Source organism: Sceloporus occidentalis, unplaced genomic scaffold (genome assembly GCF_023333645.1).
Source record: "Sceloporus occidentalis isolate IW3139 unplaced genomic scaffold, rSceOcc1.0.p SCAF_4, whole genome shotgun sequence".
NCBI lineage: Eukaryota > Metazoa > Chordata > Lepidosauria > Squamata > Phrynosomatidae > Sceloporus > Sceloporus occidentalis.
Genome location: NW_028316984.1, coordinates 39,518,608 through 39,536,555, shown reverse-complemented (window position 1 = coordinate 39,536,555; position 17,948 = coordinate 39,518,608). Strand labels below are relative to the sequence as shown.

The 17,948-nt window shown below is 41.1% G+C and overlaps 1 protein-coding gene across 1 annotated transcript in view; it reads right to left on the bottom strand.

The window, feature by feature from the left end:
- LRP2 (LDL receptor related protein 2) overlaps positions 1 to 17,948 on the bottom strand; it is a 203,180-nt gene that overhangs the window by 146,245 nt on the left and 38,987 nt on the right. The window contains exon 4 of the mRNA XM_089523031.1: positions 14,628 to 14,744. Coding sequence (XP_089379157.1) covers positions 14,628 to 14,744 — 117 coding nt within the window. The remainder of the gene's footprint in view (positions 1 to 14,627; positions 14,745 to 17,948) is intronic.

Sequence of the window (17,948 nt, the reverse complement as noted above, 5' to 3'; positions counted from 1 at the left end):
ATCCCTCCTCCCAGCAAGGCCCTGACCTTGCCAGGCCCGGGACATTCCAAACAGTCGAAAAACCAGGAATGTCCCGCCAAAAAGCGGGATATGGCAGCGCTAAGATGTCTTTTTAAAACAGAAAGTAACCCAGAAGTAGCTTCCAATCACCTCCTGTTTTCTTGCTTTAAAAGGCTTTTTCTGGGTTAGCAACAGCCCAGGGACCTCTGAAAACAATCCACTTTGCCCCCATGTCCCTAGAAGGCATGCCAGAGGGGGGGGGGGATTTAATGGTGCAGATGTGGTGGGCTGATGGGGTTAAGCAGCCCCTAGTCTCTCTCAGTTTCCCACCCCAGTTTAATATCAAAATACCACAAAGAAATATAGGAGGAGGAGTTATTTGGTATCCTGCTTCACACAGCAAAATGGAGTGGTTGAGCTCTAGTCTTCCAGCACACTTCAGAAACTACAGTGGACCCTTGTTATACACTGGGGTTTGTTCCAGGACCCCCCGTGGTGTATAACAAAATCTGTGTATGCTCAAGTCCCATTAAATATAATGATGTAGCAAAATGGTGTCCCTTATAAAAAAAATGGAAAATCAAGGTTTGATATTTCAAATTTATACTTTTTTAAAATATTTTCAAACCGTGGATGCTTGAATCCGTGTATAAAAAATTCATGTATAAAAAGGACCAACTGTATATACACTTGCTTTCTGTTTTCACGGACTTCAGATCCGCAACCTTTGTTTACTCACGAGGAGCAAAGAGAGGGGGTTAAAATGGGGGACCCCCATGGCCACTCACAAACACGCACCCCCATTTAAGCCTATGGGGCTTGAATATCTGCGAGTTTCTGTTTTCATGGGGGAGGGGGAGTCTGGAATGGATCCCCCATGAAAATGGAGGGCTAATTGTATTACCGTATATACTCAACTATATGTCAACCTCATGTATCAGTTGAGAGCAGGTTTTAGAGCCAAAATTATGTATTTGGATATGACCCCTATAGGGTGAAGACCTAGGGACATGTAACAAAGGATCTAAAGGACAAAGCGAAGGATACAAATGCCAAAGAGTGTACAAAATTCAGCAGGCATAACTGTTTGTGCTCATATTCAATGCTGGATGGATGAGGGAATAGAGGAGGGTTAGAGAACAGGAGAGATTTCATTCTTGCCTTTCACAAGGGGATGTTCCTTTTGTATATATAATACATGAATTAAAGTGTAATACATACACTGACCCATGGATAAGTCGACTCAGGGTTTTGGGGCCAATTTTTTGACTAAAGGTTTTAGACTTATGTATTGTCATCTTTTGTATTTAGACTTATGTCATCTTACTGACATTAATACAGAGAAATCGAATACAGCAACTATAACTTTCTGTATATAATCATGTACAGTATATATACAATAAGTCATAGTTGCTGTATTAGATTTCTCTGTATTGTCAGTAAGATAAATGCTAGGTAAGTAGGGAAACCAAAAGGAAAGTCCTCTGTTCGAAGCTATCCACTATTTAAAAAGTAGTCACATCCTATTTAAAGATAAAGAAAAGGTAAGAAGAGAAGGCAGGGTCTTTGATGCTGTCCTTCCACAGTAAGCACCATGATAACAGGCTGAACAGGTAGCTGACAGTGCACCATCTTCCTCAGAAAAGTGAGGCTTTTCATATTTCTATCTTTTCTTGTTGTTGTGTGCCTTCAAGTCATTTTCAACTTATGGTGACCCTAAAGAGAACCTACTATGCGATTTTTTTGGCAAGATTTGTTCAGAGGAGGTTTGCCTTTCCTTCCTCTAGGGCTCAGAGTGTGTAGCTTGACCAAGATCTTACAATGGGTTCTCATGACCAAAATAAGATTCAAACCCTGGGCCCCATTCCCACTGGGCTATAAAGCGACAAATCTTACTGCGAGTCAGACTCGGAGCGAGTTCTTGAGTTGTATTCTAATCACGTCCATCGTTGCCATTACAAAATGGAGCAAATGGACTTGGTTTTTCTTGACCCATGTTCTCGTTCCCAATGATATTTCTCTGTTGTATTTTGACGCTGATTTTTTTCTTCCCCGTTCCCATTGCCTGCCTGGAACTGGTTTTTCCTTTCTTAAGCTGTCAATCAGGTGATTAGACGTTGCTTCTTTGCATTTTGATGCGAGATATTTTTGTTCCCCGCTCCCATTTGCGTCCTTCAAACCTGTTTTTTTCTGGGTGGGGGGGTTGTGGTCAATGGATCGCAAAAGCACCTGCGCGCTTGGGCAGATAGGCATCATTGTGCTTGCCACCCAGACACTGGAGCTCTGAGCCGTGAGGCGCTTAGGCGCTCAGCAAAAACAGAAAAAGGAAAAAGAATAAATAATAGTTATAAAAAGGGTGTGCAGTGGTTCTCCTCACACATCGATCTATGTGGAGCGGGGGGGGGGGGGTTGGCAAGGGGCCGTCATGCGTTTGGAGGCCAATAGAGCAATTTGCAATGTTCGGACACCCGACAGGGTGCCTAGGTGGTCGAAAGCTTATTTTTTTTAAAAAAAAGTAATTTGTCTACACACGCGATCCCCTTGCCCTGCTTTCTGCACCACCAGGAAAAGGCTACGCGAACGGGGGGAAATGGCACCGGGAATGCAGGAAAGAGAACAAAGCGGGTGACACCTCCGGGACAGCCCCTTGAACATTGCTCCTCCCCTCCTAAAATAACAATTCAGGCACCCTGTTGTTCCCATTAGTTTGCCCCAGATCCGACACAGCAGCTGCAAAAAGAACCACCAGAAAAGTTCAGTCAGGATAACCCAGGTTATCCACCACTGATTCGGGTTTTCGCTGCAGAAATCGAACAAAGTAGGATCGAATGCGAATTCAAATGGGAACAATTTTCCTTAAACATGGATCGAACACGAATTCAAATGGGAACAATGTCCCTATAATCCAATTCTTGATTCGCTTTATAGCCCAGTAGGAATTGGGCCCTGGTCTCCCAGAGTCCAAGTCCAATACTCAAACCACACTGGTCCTTATCTTTATTTAAATAAGAATAGCTGCTTCTAAATTTGCCCCTATACATATAAACTTGCATATGCAAATATTATGCAGATCTGTGTCATCTCCTGTTTTGATCATTGTTTCAAGTTTGAACAGATTTGTGACTGTAAAGGCTACATCTGCCAAAAGGCTGGCATATGAGAATTTAAAACACAATGGAAGGGTTTCAGATATTAGAAACGACAACAAGAAAGGACATTTTGATGTCACTGATTATGGACATGCTTAAATTTTGAATACATATGAACCTTTAATTTTATTTATAATCTATTTGGGGCATTTCCTGTCATTCATGGTCCTTTCTCTTATGAATTTAGAAGTGAGAATACACAGCCTGGATTCATATTAGGTTATATTTTTTGTTAAAAGCTAGTTAGGAAACAAAGGTGTGATAAAAAAAATAGCACCGGACCCAACTGGATAAACTCAATTGTAAGAAGGGTAGTCAGGTGAAAAACAGAATAGCTGTATAGAAGAGGGAATTTCAGCAGATGTTGCTAGTCACACAAGCACGGGGTGAAATTCCTTTGACTGTACAATTGTTAAAAGTACAAGAGCCTTGTCTTGTTTTTCAACTCTAACTGTAAGGAAATTAGGACCATACTTTGCAAAGGTGAAGAGGGGATGTGTTTTTCTTCTCCAAGCCTTTCCTACAATTTTTTTATATTTTATATTTTAATTTTTGAGTTTTCATACATTTTTATTATTAATTAATATTTTTAATATATACAATACGTATAATATTTCCACATATAAATATATCCCTACATTCTATTACATTCTATTACATTTTAACAAATTATTTTATATTCCCCTCAGTGCCCTCCTTCCCCGGAGCCATTTCCATCCTTATATTCCATCCAGAATTTCAGTTCATCTTGTGGAGGTAATCTTCCATCTTCTTTTCTCAGTACTTTCGCAATAAATTCTTTCCAAATCCCCTCAAAGTCATTTATTTTCCTTAGTCCTTTTTTATACTTTCAGTTTACATGTCAATTTATCATTAATGGCTAATTTCCATACCTCTTTGTACCAATCCTCCACTTCTATATCTATTTTCGTTTTCCAACACCTTGCTATTATTAATCTCGCTGCTGTAAGCAAATTTGTTACCAAATCTTTTTCTTCTTTTTTCCATTTCTCTGAGTTTTATAATGATAACAAAACTATACTTGGTCTTCTATCTATTTTTATATTCATAACATTTTCTACTTCTAATATCACTTTTACTCAAAAATTTTGTACATATTTACATTGCCATCACATATGCATGTATGACCCCACTTCTTGACAGCCTCTCCAATGATTTTTTTTAATTATTCTTATTAATATCATGTAGTCTCACTGGAGTCAGATACCATTTCCAAATCAACTTATAATAATTTTCTTTTATCTGAACCGATAAATTTTTCAGGTGTCTTTGTTCCCAAATTCTATCCCATTCCTTATCATTTATTTTACATCCTAATTCTTCTTCCCATTCTTCTTTCCTACAATTCTGACTTTGATTTTAGCTGTAATTTTGGGGAGGGGAAAGAACAAGGATTCTAAATTGCAGCAATGAATGTATGTAACTGGAAGGGAAAAAACCTTTTTTATGAAGCAGAGGCAACTTCAATACACTAATTAAACAGCCTGAGGCTGAAACACTAGTCTGATGTTTATCTTTGCCTTTGCATGAGTAGCTTTTTCTTGCTGTTAATCCCATTAGCAATAAAATGGGCTGTGGCTTTTGATCCACTCCTTCCATTTTACTTGGGAGCATAACTGGTGAGTTAATACCAGGAGCACTGTGCATTTGCCTGGTCTATTAAATATCATACCTCATTGAGAAACAGGGTGTTTATCTCCTCCACAATTTAAACCAATTTCCAGCTAAAATAAAGGCTCTTAATGTTCTCCTGGAGCAAAAAACGGCTGCTTGTATTTGTTTTGCATGAGTTCTGGAGACGGAGGGTGAATAGGTGACTGCAACTGCACATGAACTTTGCTCTGCATTCAATAAATTATAACCATTCAGGAACTATTCCCCATTTTAAAATCACTTTGAAAGAAAAGAAACTGTGAAAAGGAAACTCTGCATTGCTCTTTCCTTACATCAACAGTGGGGTGAAAACAAAAGAACTGCCAGAGAACAAATAGTGTACAAACAATGCTTTGCCACCACTATTAATTTTAACATGGCAAAACGTGGCACATGCACTCCTCTGCAGTTGACCCCTTTGATTAATGTAATAATCAAACAAAACAGGTAAGAATGAGAAACAGTTAAGGATAAAACTAATACAATTAAATTAAACAACAGGATAACACTGTAAAATCTGAAATGCTCATGGGATAATCAAAAACGGGTACAAGACAATTCATTGTGGGAACATCCCAGGTTTCCAGTGATGAGAGGGGCAGAAAAGCAAGAAGAAAACTGCCTGAGACTACTAGATCCTCTTTTTAATTTGCTGGCCTTCACTGTTATTGTCTTGGGCTAGCAGCAGAAATTATATAACACAGGTTCACTCCAAACATGGTTTTCTTCTTTTCATGGAAGGATTTCAGCTTCAATGAAGCCCAACAATGGAAGAAGAGAAAGCATTTGAATCCTTCCCCTTTATCCTACAGACACCTGTATGTTCTGAAATGCTAATCAAGAGAATCAGGAGCTCTTCCAGAACCAATGGCACTCATTAGTTAATCCCACTGAATTCAGAGCTAAATGAGATTTGTGTAAAATAAAGGACTAGTCTGTGGTCATGCCGGCTGGAGGATTCTGGGAGCTGTAACCCCAAACCAGTAACATTTCTAAAACTCTGTCCAAAACAGCATGCAAGCATGGGGGTGGATGCAGTAAAAAAGACAAATTTGTGAAAATATGCCATTCCATCATTAAATCTGGGTCATGCCCTGTATGTATTCCAAACTCAGACTGATCTTTTACTTTACATGAATCCCACTTTCCTCTGAACTTACTTATTAGTGTCAATGGTGGGTTACAGACCGCCGCTTTGAGGCGGTCTGCCGCCGCCGCCGTTTGCTCCGTAAGGGAGCTGTCGCAGCCACACCGCGCAGCTCCCTTGCGGAGCAAAAAAGAAGCTCCAAAATGGAGCTTCTTTCTGCGGCGCCCTAATGACGTCGCGAGGTGCCGCTGGCGCACTCGCGACATCATTAGCGCCGCGACTCGTCTGGACGCTATGCGTCCGATACGTAAACATGGTGGCCCCCATGTGGAAGGGGCGCCGCCATGTTGTACGTATGGAATATGTACTAGGGTTAGGGGGTGCGGAAGCACCGCCCCTTCCTAACCCTAATACGTATTCCATACGTATTTTTTGGCGGTTTGTAACCCGCCATTATATGGCAAAATAATAAAGATACATTTCTAGGACTGAACATCTTCTTTTGCCATCCGGCAAGATCAACACACAGACTCTTTATTGAGTCATGGGATCATCATGGCTAAGGTTCAAACTGTAGTTCCACATTCAACACCTTCCCAATTTCTTTCCCTCTGCCTCCCTCTGTACTCCTCCACACCACCAGACATGCTCCAGAAGGCTTCAAGGTCCTCCACAGCAGATTTTTAGTGTTCTTACTTTGGGTAAGTAAGGGTGGGAATCACCAGAAGTTGTTGAATCCAGCAGAAGTACAGCAATGTATGTACTAGCAACTCAAGATTACCTGCACCTTCTTGCCTTGACCAGTGGTAGACAACTGTGGAAGTGGAGGATGCTACATTGATCCCCAAGGAGACAGTGGAGGGTCGCACACCTCCATCCACCCACATCAGCAAAAAACGCTAAAACCGTTTTGATCCCAAACTCCATTGAGGAGGCATAGGGATATTTTCAGTATTTGGGGGGTCTTTCTGGGTAATTTTAGACCCATGAAAGGCTTTTTAACAACAAGGAAAGGAGGGCCTCAAACAGATGACCCAAAAGGGCAGTCATTGGGCTGACCTGGGGGTGGGGTGTGCATCTGATGCACATTCTCCAAATCGCCCAGAGGCTGCACCATGGCCACCTAACGTAGCTCAAACCTGGCCGCAAAAGGAATAGTTTCTTATCGCTCCTTATCGCAGCTCATTCAGGACCACACCAGCAGCCACCCTCAGGACCACAGCATCTGGTTGCTGCAGTCCCACAGCGGTCCCACTTCCTATTCACTTCCTTTTTCAAAAAAGGTTTCTCTGGGGCTCAAATTGGTCTAGGTGCCCCAAAATGTAGTGGAAATACACCACATCCTTTACTGGGCAGTGTGGGGGGCAAAACAATTTTTTTGAAAAAATTGCAAAATGTCTTATCACTGGGAGACCCAAGGGGCCTCCAAACATGGCGGAAATGCCCTCTAACACATCAACATTTTGAATCGTTTTGCAGTAAGAAAAATGGTTGTTATTGTTTTGCAAAAAATGATCTTTGATTCCTGGCAGGGGAGCCTGAGGGCAACAAATACAGCCCTGGAGGCCACACGCAGCCCATGGGCTATTCTTTGTACATCCCTGCCTTAGATTAATCCAGTTTACTGGTTTATTTGTTTGTTCATTGGATAAAACAGCCATTAGGCTTATTTTGTATCCACATTGTTTAGGGAGATCAGTTAGTTGTTTGGTCTCTGTCCCAATTTTTGATGACTGAAATAAAGACATCATCTAGATTGGAGAATAACCTATCATGCTCCAAAATATTCTAGTTGGGGACTAAACATCTGCATCAGTTGAGAAATCTGTCAGGGTACCTACATTTTTGATAAACTATTTTATCACTTGTTCCTCTGGAGATGCTGCAAGGAAATTCACTCTACTGGGAATTAAGCTAAGAAAGTTCCAAACAGAGAGGAAATGATGTTTCACCAGGAATAAACTCTTCTAGAACATGGCCACATAGCCCAAAAAAACCACAAAAAACTATGGATGCCGGCCATGAAAGCCTTCGACTTCACAGAAAGGAAATCCATTATCTCTTCCTTCAAATGACCTATCTCCTTCTTAGAGAGTGTGCAATAAAACCTTTGAAATTATGCATTTATGTCTTCAGACACATTTGTCATTTTCATTTCCAGATTTCCTCCATTCCTCAACTACCAAGTCCCTTCTGTGCCAGTTCCGTGGTGGGAAAGGATGAAATGTAAAAAAATTTAAAAATGGAAGCATTATTGGATACACGCCCCTACTGACTAAAGCACTTTTCTGTGCATTTTAGAAGTATCCAAAATCACTTATTTAGCAATCCTTTGGAATGCTTTGAGAGGAAAAAAGTTAATTATGTGAATTCTCTAGTCTCACTTCTCAAGCTCCAGGAGATCTTCAGGTGGTTATGCAGTAAAGTATCCTGTGTGAAAGTCTATATTGTGGCCTTGAAATACACTGTGCCAATAAAATAAGGAAAAAGCATGATCCACAAGGAATCTCAGTTCTCCCTCTTCTTTGGCATGTTAGAGGAGATTTTCTTCTACAGGGAACTTAAGAACTTTACAAATAAAGGCCCCACGTGATCCCACTTGGAAGCGAAGGACAGGGCAGCAATACATTCACTCAGGGTCAAGAATGTAATCTGCTTAAAGGTGAGTAGTTCATACAGTAGATTTGTTACAAAAATAGTAGGGTTCCCCTACTAATAATCCCACTCCTCAATTCCCAAATTGTTCTTGGATGCCTTTACCATAGAAATGCTACATTTGAGTGGCACCTTTCACTGTCTGCATATAAGGCAGGAGCCACAAAGTTTGACCTACGAAATGCTGGATGACAACTCCAATCACCCCTAGCTATGCTGTCTTGAATTGCAGGCCATCAATCTACGGAGGATCACACAATGCCCATCCCTGGTGTAAGGTCTTCAACAGCACCACTATTAGCATGCTCTTTAACTTCATTCTGGCAATATTTCTTAAGACATCACTATCATATACACAGGTTTTGGAGAGCTGAGACACCAGATGTGATGGCAGCCACATCTGCAAGACCAATTACAACCCACAAAGAGAGAGACAGAGACAGAGAGAATGTTGTCAAGTCGGTTTCCTGGATTTGTAACGCTGGTCTGCATTGAGCTCTTGGTATCTCTCTGAGACCTCCTCCTATGCCATTCTTATGCAGCATGTGATCAGCCAGAGGCCTGAGGCACTATTTGTTTCAAAGGAAAAATCAAGACAACCCCCACTATGGCTCGGAAGGCAGCACAGAAGTCAAAAAGAAAATTTAAAAAGAAAACAACAGAAGTCTTATCAGCTGGAAATTTAACTGATAGGATCTGTGAAGCCTCCAGAGCTCACATTCCAGTTGCCTCCCAGGGTGCCACCTTGCTCACAGAACCAAACGTGAAGATCTTTTAAGGAAGAGTTCACATTTTCATTTACACAATAATTTCAGACAAAACCAAAGTCATAATCAGCTACTAAAAACACTTGTTAAAAATCACAAAAGAAAGGTTGAGTTGTTGTTTTTAATGCCCTTTATCAGAAAGCAGCGCCTGGAGAAAAATAATTATTGGGCCAGTGATTTAGCCTAGATGCTAATGACCGTAGCTTTTTTCTTGTTTATCCTCTAACATGTCCATATCCGTAAGTTTTGTCTTCAGCATATATCTGTCTGCATGCTAATTTGGGAAAGGACCCATTACCAAGTTCTTGAGCTCTAGCTAGATGCACTCCAAATTCATGCATAAGATACTATCTCTTTAGAACCCAGAGAGATGAAAATGGTATTTCCCTTCTGCTCTCAGGACTTTGCTACCCCTGTTTCAGCCACTATTCAAAAATGCCCAATACATCCTGAACAGGCCTATTCCTTTATGATGTCCCAGATCTTGTCCTGTACCTGCCAATGGATTAAATTTCCATTGTTTTGTTGTGTTTTCAGGACAATTTCAGCATTGCCTTAAAATTATGCCAAACTTTCTTTACTGTAAATAAAGATTATGTTTTGGCTCACAGATCCTGTTTTTAAAATCTTTCTTTGAGGTACTAGAACTTGCTTCCACTGGTTGTGAATATGACAGCTAAAACCACCCCTTTGGTTTTTGCTAGGGCATTTTATTAAAATGTTTTTAGCAGTTGCAGCACTGGTCACTTTTGAGACGCCTTTACTTTGATGCATTGCATCACTTCATCTCTCTCAATTTTTTAACCCCAGGAGAGGAACTGTTTGATTGGTGAACAGTACTCAGTGTGCCTTAGTATATCAATCAGTCTGTGAACCGAAACAGATTTTTGCAAACCTAAATATTTTCAGGTGTGAGACATATACTAGATATAGTAAGAGGATCACTGTGAAGACAACAGTGATGGTTGGATATTTCATCTTTTATCAAGATCATATAACCTTCAGTACACGAGCACACTTTTGAAATTCAGTACCATTTAGTTTTTTGTAATCTGCATAACACTACTACCTATAGGTGCTTTGCTTACAGACAAGCTCCAGCTGATGAAAGCTTGTCAACACGAACACTTTAACTAGCCATAGTAGTTGCTGTTAAAAGATATGGAGGATTTCCTTAGTCCAAGGCTGAACACATCAGTCTCTAACAATCCTGGGGTTTATTGGCCCATGGATTACTAAAGAGCAATCAAGAATTAATCCCAGGTCACCCATACAGCAGTGCAAAACACCCATCAGCTCCAAGCAATGACAGGTCTATTTAACTGACTTGACTGAAGATGGATTTTTAAATTAGACAAATGCTACAGAGAAGCTCAGTCAGGATGGTTGTATGTACACGTGTGGCTCACAGGCTTATGTTTTTGTTAATATCATTCTTAACACCTTGATTCAAGTATCCGTTTTGTTCCAGAAAAGGGTTACAAAAAAAGGACATTTGAAAACTGCTGTGAGAGAGTCACATATGATAGCAGGGAAGCTATAAACTGACCAGAGTTGGGAAAGATTATTATTATTATTATTATTATTATTATTATTATTATTATTATTACCCCCAGACACTCTCAGTCAGCATAGTGAGCCTGAAAAAGAGTTATTTCTTTGGACCCTGACTGATCCAAGGAAAATAACAAATACAGAATGAGGCAAGGAACTCAGAGGAAGGAGGCAAGGGGAAGCAAAACATCTATCCCTACAAAGCAGTGACAAGCCAGTTCATCTGACTTGCACAGCTTTTCCAACAAGCTCTGCTAATTCTTTTTATTTGATCTTCTTGCAGTCAAAGTTTTGTTTCAATGCTCTAAGTTATTTCCCTTGTTAAGTAGCTTGTCTACCCCTTTTGTTGAGGTATAGTGAATAATCTGTATTCGTGACCCATCTCTGGAAAATATGTCTATATTTCTAGGATTGTTGGGTGCACATGTACACAGGTGAATTCATGGGAATGCAGATATGTTGTAACAAAGAATACAATTTAATTGGCAAATGTAACTGACCATATTTTTAACACAGGCTCAAGAATTCTGTTCAGCTTCTAGTCTAAGGGATGATATCCTTTTCATTTTAGAGCTATTATTGCCTGGGAAATGCTCAGCATGTCTCCTGTCCCCTTTCTTTAGAACTCTCCACGGCACAAATACATGTTTCAGTAATATGACAAACATTATACTGCCATCTTGTTAAAAAAAATAACCCCAAAAAACAGCTAATGCATATACTGTACTTGTGTATAAGTCGACGCCACGTAGAAGTCGAGGGCAGGTTTTAGGACCAAAATCATGGACTTTGTTATGACCCGTGGATAAGTGGAGGATAGAATTTGGGTCTCAGTACCCTTCTTTCCCATCTGCAGCCCAGCTATCCCTTTGGGAGACAGCTGAGCTAGGGAGGAAGGTTCAGAGGCTAGCGCTCGCTCTTCTTCCTCCTCCACAGCCCTGCTGTCCCTTCAAAGGACACCCAGACTTGGGAAGAGGAGTGAGGCAAGCGTTTGACCCCAGACTTTCCCAGATCCCTGTGTCCTCCAGCCTCTGGAGAACACTGGGACCAGGGAAAAGGAAGGAGCAAGCCTTTGCACCCAGGACTTACCCTGATCCCTGTGTCCTCCAGTCTGGAGGATGCTGGGACCAAGGAAAAGCAGGGAGCACCCGGACTTTCCCCGATGCCAGCGTCTTCCAGCCCCTGGAAGACACTGGGACCAGAGAAAAGCAGGGAGCAAGCGTTTGTTCCTAGGACTTTCCCCAGCATGGCTGTCCCTTTGGGAAACAGCAGGACTGAGGAAGAAGCTTGAGGGGCAAGCTTATTACTGTATTGCCCCATATATAAGTCTACTCCGTTTTTTTGAGGGTCACTTTTGGGAAAAAAATCTCAACTTATAGTCAAGTATATACAGTATGTCCAGAATAGAAAGTAGAATACAGCTGTACCCAGATATGGCTTCACCACAAATTATGTTAATGTAGCTACCTTGGGAGGACACTGGTGAATAAGAGGCAGGCAGAGCTGACCCATGTATAAGCCACTAGGGATTTCTTCTGTTCACATTCCGTTTGAATGAGTAGGAACTACACAAGACCCTGGTAGACCTCTTGCAAGGCTCCCATTCATTTCAGCAGGGTTTGTTCAGTGAGAAGCTGACAATGCATTTCTTACCAGATCAGTATGTTTTGGGTCAGCCCTATCTGCACCATTCTAATTTTCTATTGTGTTTGTTTGTGTGTGTGTTTGCATTTTAGTCTTTCTACGATTCATAGCAGAACTGCAGAATCCTGTAAAGATGAGGGATCTCAAATAAGATGAAGAACTTTATCGCACAGGCCCTAGAACTGGCCCGTTGCATTACAAAAAGGGAGCATGATGGTAACCAGATGGGGCGAAGAACGCATCTTACCGCACAGGAGACCACCGCTGCTGCCGCCAGACATTCTCATCGCGTTCCACATCCGTCCCAGATGGGGCAATTTTGGAGAACACTTTTGAACAGTTCTCAAAAATCGCCCCCTTTGGGACGGATGTGGAACACAATGGGAACATCCAGCAACGGTGTTCTCTTGTGCGGTAAGATGCGTTCTTCACCCCATCCACTTCCCATCACAACACCTTTTTGTAACGCGATGAGCCTGTTCTAGGGCTTGTGTGATAAAGTTTGAAGTGTACCTAAGTACAGTTGGGCCTCCACATTTGTGGCTTTGACTTTTGTGGATTTGATTATTTGTGGTTTTGATTAATATTTTTTTTCTAGGAATCTCTAGGTCCTCCAGTGGAACTCTGTCAGAAGTTGACTACAGAGTTGTGCTGGAGAACATAGGTTCCTAGAGAAAATACTTCTCTAGGGATTTATAGGTCCTTTAGCATGATTCTATGATCAACATGTTGCAGATGTTGACCATAGAATTGCACTAAAAGACCTGGAGATTCCTAGAGACGTATTCATCTAGATCAAAAGAATAGCATTTTTTAATTTGTGCTTTTCCCACATTCACGGGGGTCCTTCACCCCTATCCCCAGCAAATGTGGAGGTACCACTATACTTGCTGTGCTCCTGATCTGATCAACGGAATGCCAGAAGATCAAACTGGAAACAGCTTTAAAGTATAATTACAAAATTGCAGCTTCTGTCCTATGTTGTAATTAGCTTTCTCTTATGAAACAAAGGAAGATCTTAAAGAGACCGGCATTTTGTGCCAGCCTGGGGCGAAAGTAGGGCTAGACAGAGCTGAGTGTCCACACGTGCCCAGCCCTACCTTTGCTGTGAGCCATGTTGGCACGTGCCTGTCCACATGGGGGCACACCATGTTGATGCACGGGCATCAGAGCACCCAAATGGCGCTCCACAGAAAGAGCATCATCATGGCGCGTGAGGCTTATTATCGCGCCCCATCCAGGAAGCTGCTTTAAGCAGCTTCTTTTTGCTCCCAAGAGGGAGTGGATTGTTGCCACGGCATGTGGTTGCCACAACAACGATGTGGGGCAGAAAGGGAGGCATCTCGTCACCCCTTCCTGCCCATCTTCCAAGCCCCTAAGTTGCCAAGTACTTCAAGAAAGCCTGACTATAGGGGCAACAGACCTACAGGATTGTTTTACTCAACTGCAGCTTCTGCTCTTCTCTCTAGTTCCGAAACATTTATTACTTGAGCATGCGTGTGTCTCAAAAACAACCATGTCAATTTCTTTATTTAACCAGGGTGAAAGCATTTTGTGCAACCCCAACTCTCACAAAAAAATCCAAACCAAACAGAAATATGCTTAATTTCCATTATTACAGTCCCACACAAACATGGATGTCTGGCACTTTTGGTGGTTTATTAATTTTGTGGTCCATGCACAGCTGTGTGAGGAAAGTATTATATTTTACTGTTCTGCTTTGTGTTGCTCCATTGACCTGAATTCAAGATGCCTGGTTTTCCAAAGCAAACTGCTAATGCTAATTTTGGGCTGTGATCTCTCTTAATACCACTAAAAAAAGAGAGAAAGAGAAAGAAACAGAGACACAGACAGATTCTCATAAACCATGTCCTCCTACATAGCAATTGTGCAGTTAATAAGTCTCAAAACAATGTAACTGTTATGAGCACACTGACACTAATCCGTGAAAGAATCTGCAATGAAATTTTGATAACAAGAAGCATATTGTGGACATTCTTGTCCATCAACCAACCTCTTAATCTTACAAATTGATTAAAAAGCTAGAAAGAGAAGGGATGAAACCCAATCTAGTGCTAAAGATTCAGAAGTACTCACGGCAGCCTCTTTCATCAATTCCATCCATGCAATCTTTTACTCGATCACACCTGTATGCGCTTGGGATGCACTGTCCATTGGCACATGTAAACTGCTGACTGGAGCATGTTCGGCCCGCTGCAAGAAACAGCCTGTTTAGTAATGCATCACTTATACATGGAAAATCATTAAAAAAAATTATTCAGTCTGCACCTATCAAACTTTCATTTCAGCAAATATATTAATTTACTGTGTAAGTTGGAAACAGAAAAGAACCATATATGTACTCTCTTCTACTGACTGCAGCTTGGAATATTATAACATCTAATAAGCCACTCCAGAAATAAAATCCAGCTTCAAAGGTATTATTTAATGTAACCTAAAGAGCTGTTATCAAAGGAAATATATGAAATGCACTATGCAAGCCCTTGAGTCTGTACAAATCTAAATGTGCTCTTCAGACCCTGGCATTTATGTGGCTTTTCTACTATATCCTAGGTTAAGTATGCATGAAAACAAAATGAGGACTCAGAGGAGGGCAAAAGGTCATCAAAAGTAAAACAAATTTAGCAAACTTCTAAATCCACAGTCACTCTAGGATGATGTTCATAACACTCGTAAGTACCAAGCCCTTATTAACAGCAAACAACTACCTGACTGGCATTGAAAGGAAGTGGAATCCATTGGTTAGCATCATTTAAATGAATATAGTATAAACACATGTACTGTATGAGACTGGGAATCTAGACACATTTTTAGGTTTTGATTTGATTCATTGTGATTATATTTTTCACAGGATAACTCCAAATAACACCACTTCTTATCTATCTAAAGCCCTTCTATCATGGGAACCTTGTGCCAATCAATATGAAAGAGAAGCAATGCTTCAGTGAAGATGTAATCTTAGGGTGATTTGGATATCTTTAACTGCCTTTTCTAGCTTGCATTGTTTGTGCCTCTCAGCTACACGTTAAGCTCATTGTTTATTCAGGCTATAAATTCTCTGGAGCACAGACTTTTTATTACACTTAAACAACACTCAAAATGACAGATCTGAGCATCTCTTGGTAGGTAAAGGCTGTAGAAAAGGCATAAAAGTAAGTACATACCAGTGCAGTAAGTACCATTTATTCTTCAGCCTATCACCCACAAAGCAGGACATCTGAATGCGCCCACAAACATGCACATTGCTGTTTATCCTTTGTCCATTGTTATTTGCATACAGAAAAGTTGCAGGGAATTGCCACCCATGCCCTTTTGTATTTTGGTATATACTCACTGGTGTATTAGCTTGGTCCTTTGCTATGCTCACAGCACACCTTTGTCAGCTGACATAGGGTTCTCTATAGCTAAGTGAACAACATTAGTTTGTGGGCCCTATGAGCCATTCTCCCTCCCCCACAAACAGAGTACACCCAAACCCATGCTACCAAAATTCAGCAGCAAATTAAGTAAGTGAATTTAATTGGGAAAACAGAAAAAATGAATAAAGTTACCAGAAAATGCTTGCATTAATCTTTGGGGAGGAGGGCTTGATGCTGAAATTTGGTGGCAAACTGAGAAATCCCCATTAAGGCAAACCTTCCTCGTTAGTATCAATGGCATTTTGTCATTTTCAGCTATTTTTGTGGCACAGATTGCTATCAAATTTTGGTGATGCAGTTTCAGGATTACTTTAGAGGGCTGCAGAATGCAGAACAAAACTGGTCCTGGTCACCCACCCTGTCTTGTAAAGAATTACTATTAGCAAGGCAACAATAGCCTGGACAATAAAAAGATATGGATGAGTCTGTATGTTTACACACATGCATAGAAGTACATCCATGATTGCTATAACTGTGTTCATAGCTCAGCGATGAACAGAATAACTCTGAACCATTTGCTCTACGTGTCAAAGATGTACAATGCACTGTCATGAAGAGTGAGGTTCAAGTTACTGCTCACAGAAAGAACATTCTGCCTGTTCCCCAAAATTACCTTTAAACAGGAACAGGACTTTGCTTTAGAACTGCTTTCCAAAGGCTCTGAGTTAATGTGCACATATGTAGAAGAAAAATAAGTGTCATGATACGGCCATGCTTGTCTTAGAAATGTCACTGGAGTTTGCCCTTTACTGATTTCTTAGTAGATAAGTAACTACTACTGGCTGTAGCCTCTATCCAAAGGGTAATGAGGACAAAGCACAATATGGGTTTCTCTTTCTTCTAGAAAAGGCTATAATAAAAATCCTAAATTCTTATAATTAGTGAATAGTTCAAAGTTAGATTTGCATCATAAACTAGGATAATGTAAGTAAGCAAGTAAGCAACTGAGCAGAATTTGGCTTGTCTTAGCAAGTCCCATAAAAAGCACAGACAAAAAATATGAAGATGCCTAAATATACAGTTGGCCCTCCATTTGCAAGGGGGATCTGTTCTGGACCCCCCATGAAAATAGAGGTTCGCACGCATAGGCTTGAATAGGGCATGTGCACCATTAGAAATAATGGAGGTCGCCCCTCCATGCATAATCAAGGTCGCAGATCTCAGATCCGCAAGTTAGGAGGGGTGACTGTACAGCCATAATTAAAGTACACAATATACACCATGCCCAAATTCTGAGGTTCAGGTTAAGTAACAGCCTTTCAACTTGTATCCATTCAAGTGCAGCAAAACAACTCCATAAGGCTATTTTATGCTCTTCCCATTTCACTGAAAGACATCAGAAGGCAATGGATGATGCTTTTGCACTCCTACACCCACTTATCAGGAAATAGCTCTCGCTGAATCAAAAAAGAGTCATTTCTGAATAGACATACATAGGGTTGCATAGAGGCATTAAAACAGAATCCACCTATGAGCCAGGACACAAACATGTATTTTAAATGGCCAATCCTTTACTCCAGGGGTGCAGAACCTATAACCCTCTAGAATTGAAATGACAATTCCCATCATCTCTGACAACTGGCCAAGCTGTTTGGGACTTATGGGAGTTAGACTGCAGAGGGCCACAGGTTCCCCACCCCTTTGCTACCAGGAATTAGTTCTTTATCATTAGAAGAATGATAGAGCTGTGCAGCTCTCTCAACATGCACAGCTAAGATAATCTCAACTGGTTTCCATAGGAGACTTAGGGCTAGAATAGACGACTCTATTAAGCCGCCACCCAGGCATCATCGGAGTGTGGTGTTTTGATGTTACATGTTGCGATGATGCCCTGAAGCATCCCAGACATTGGGTGGCTACCTAGACATGAGCAGCCTCAAGTCACTCCGGTGGCATGGTGTTTATATGCCGCAGACCACTGGAGCAGCTTGAAGCTGCCATGGTGCTGTGGTGAGAAGGGAAAAGCCACCTTTTCCCC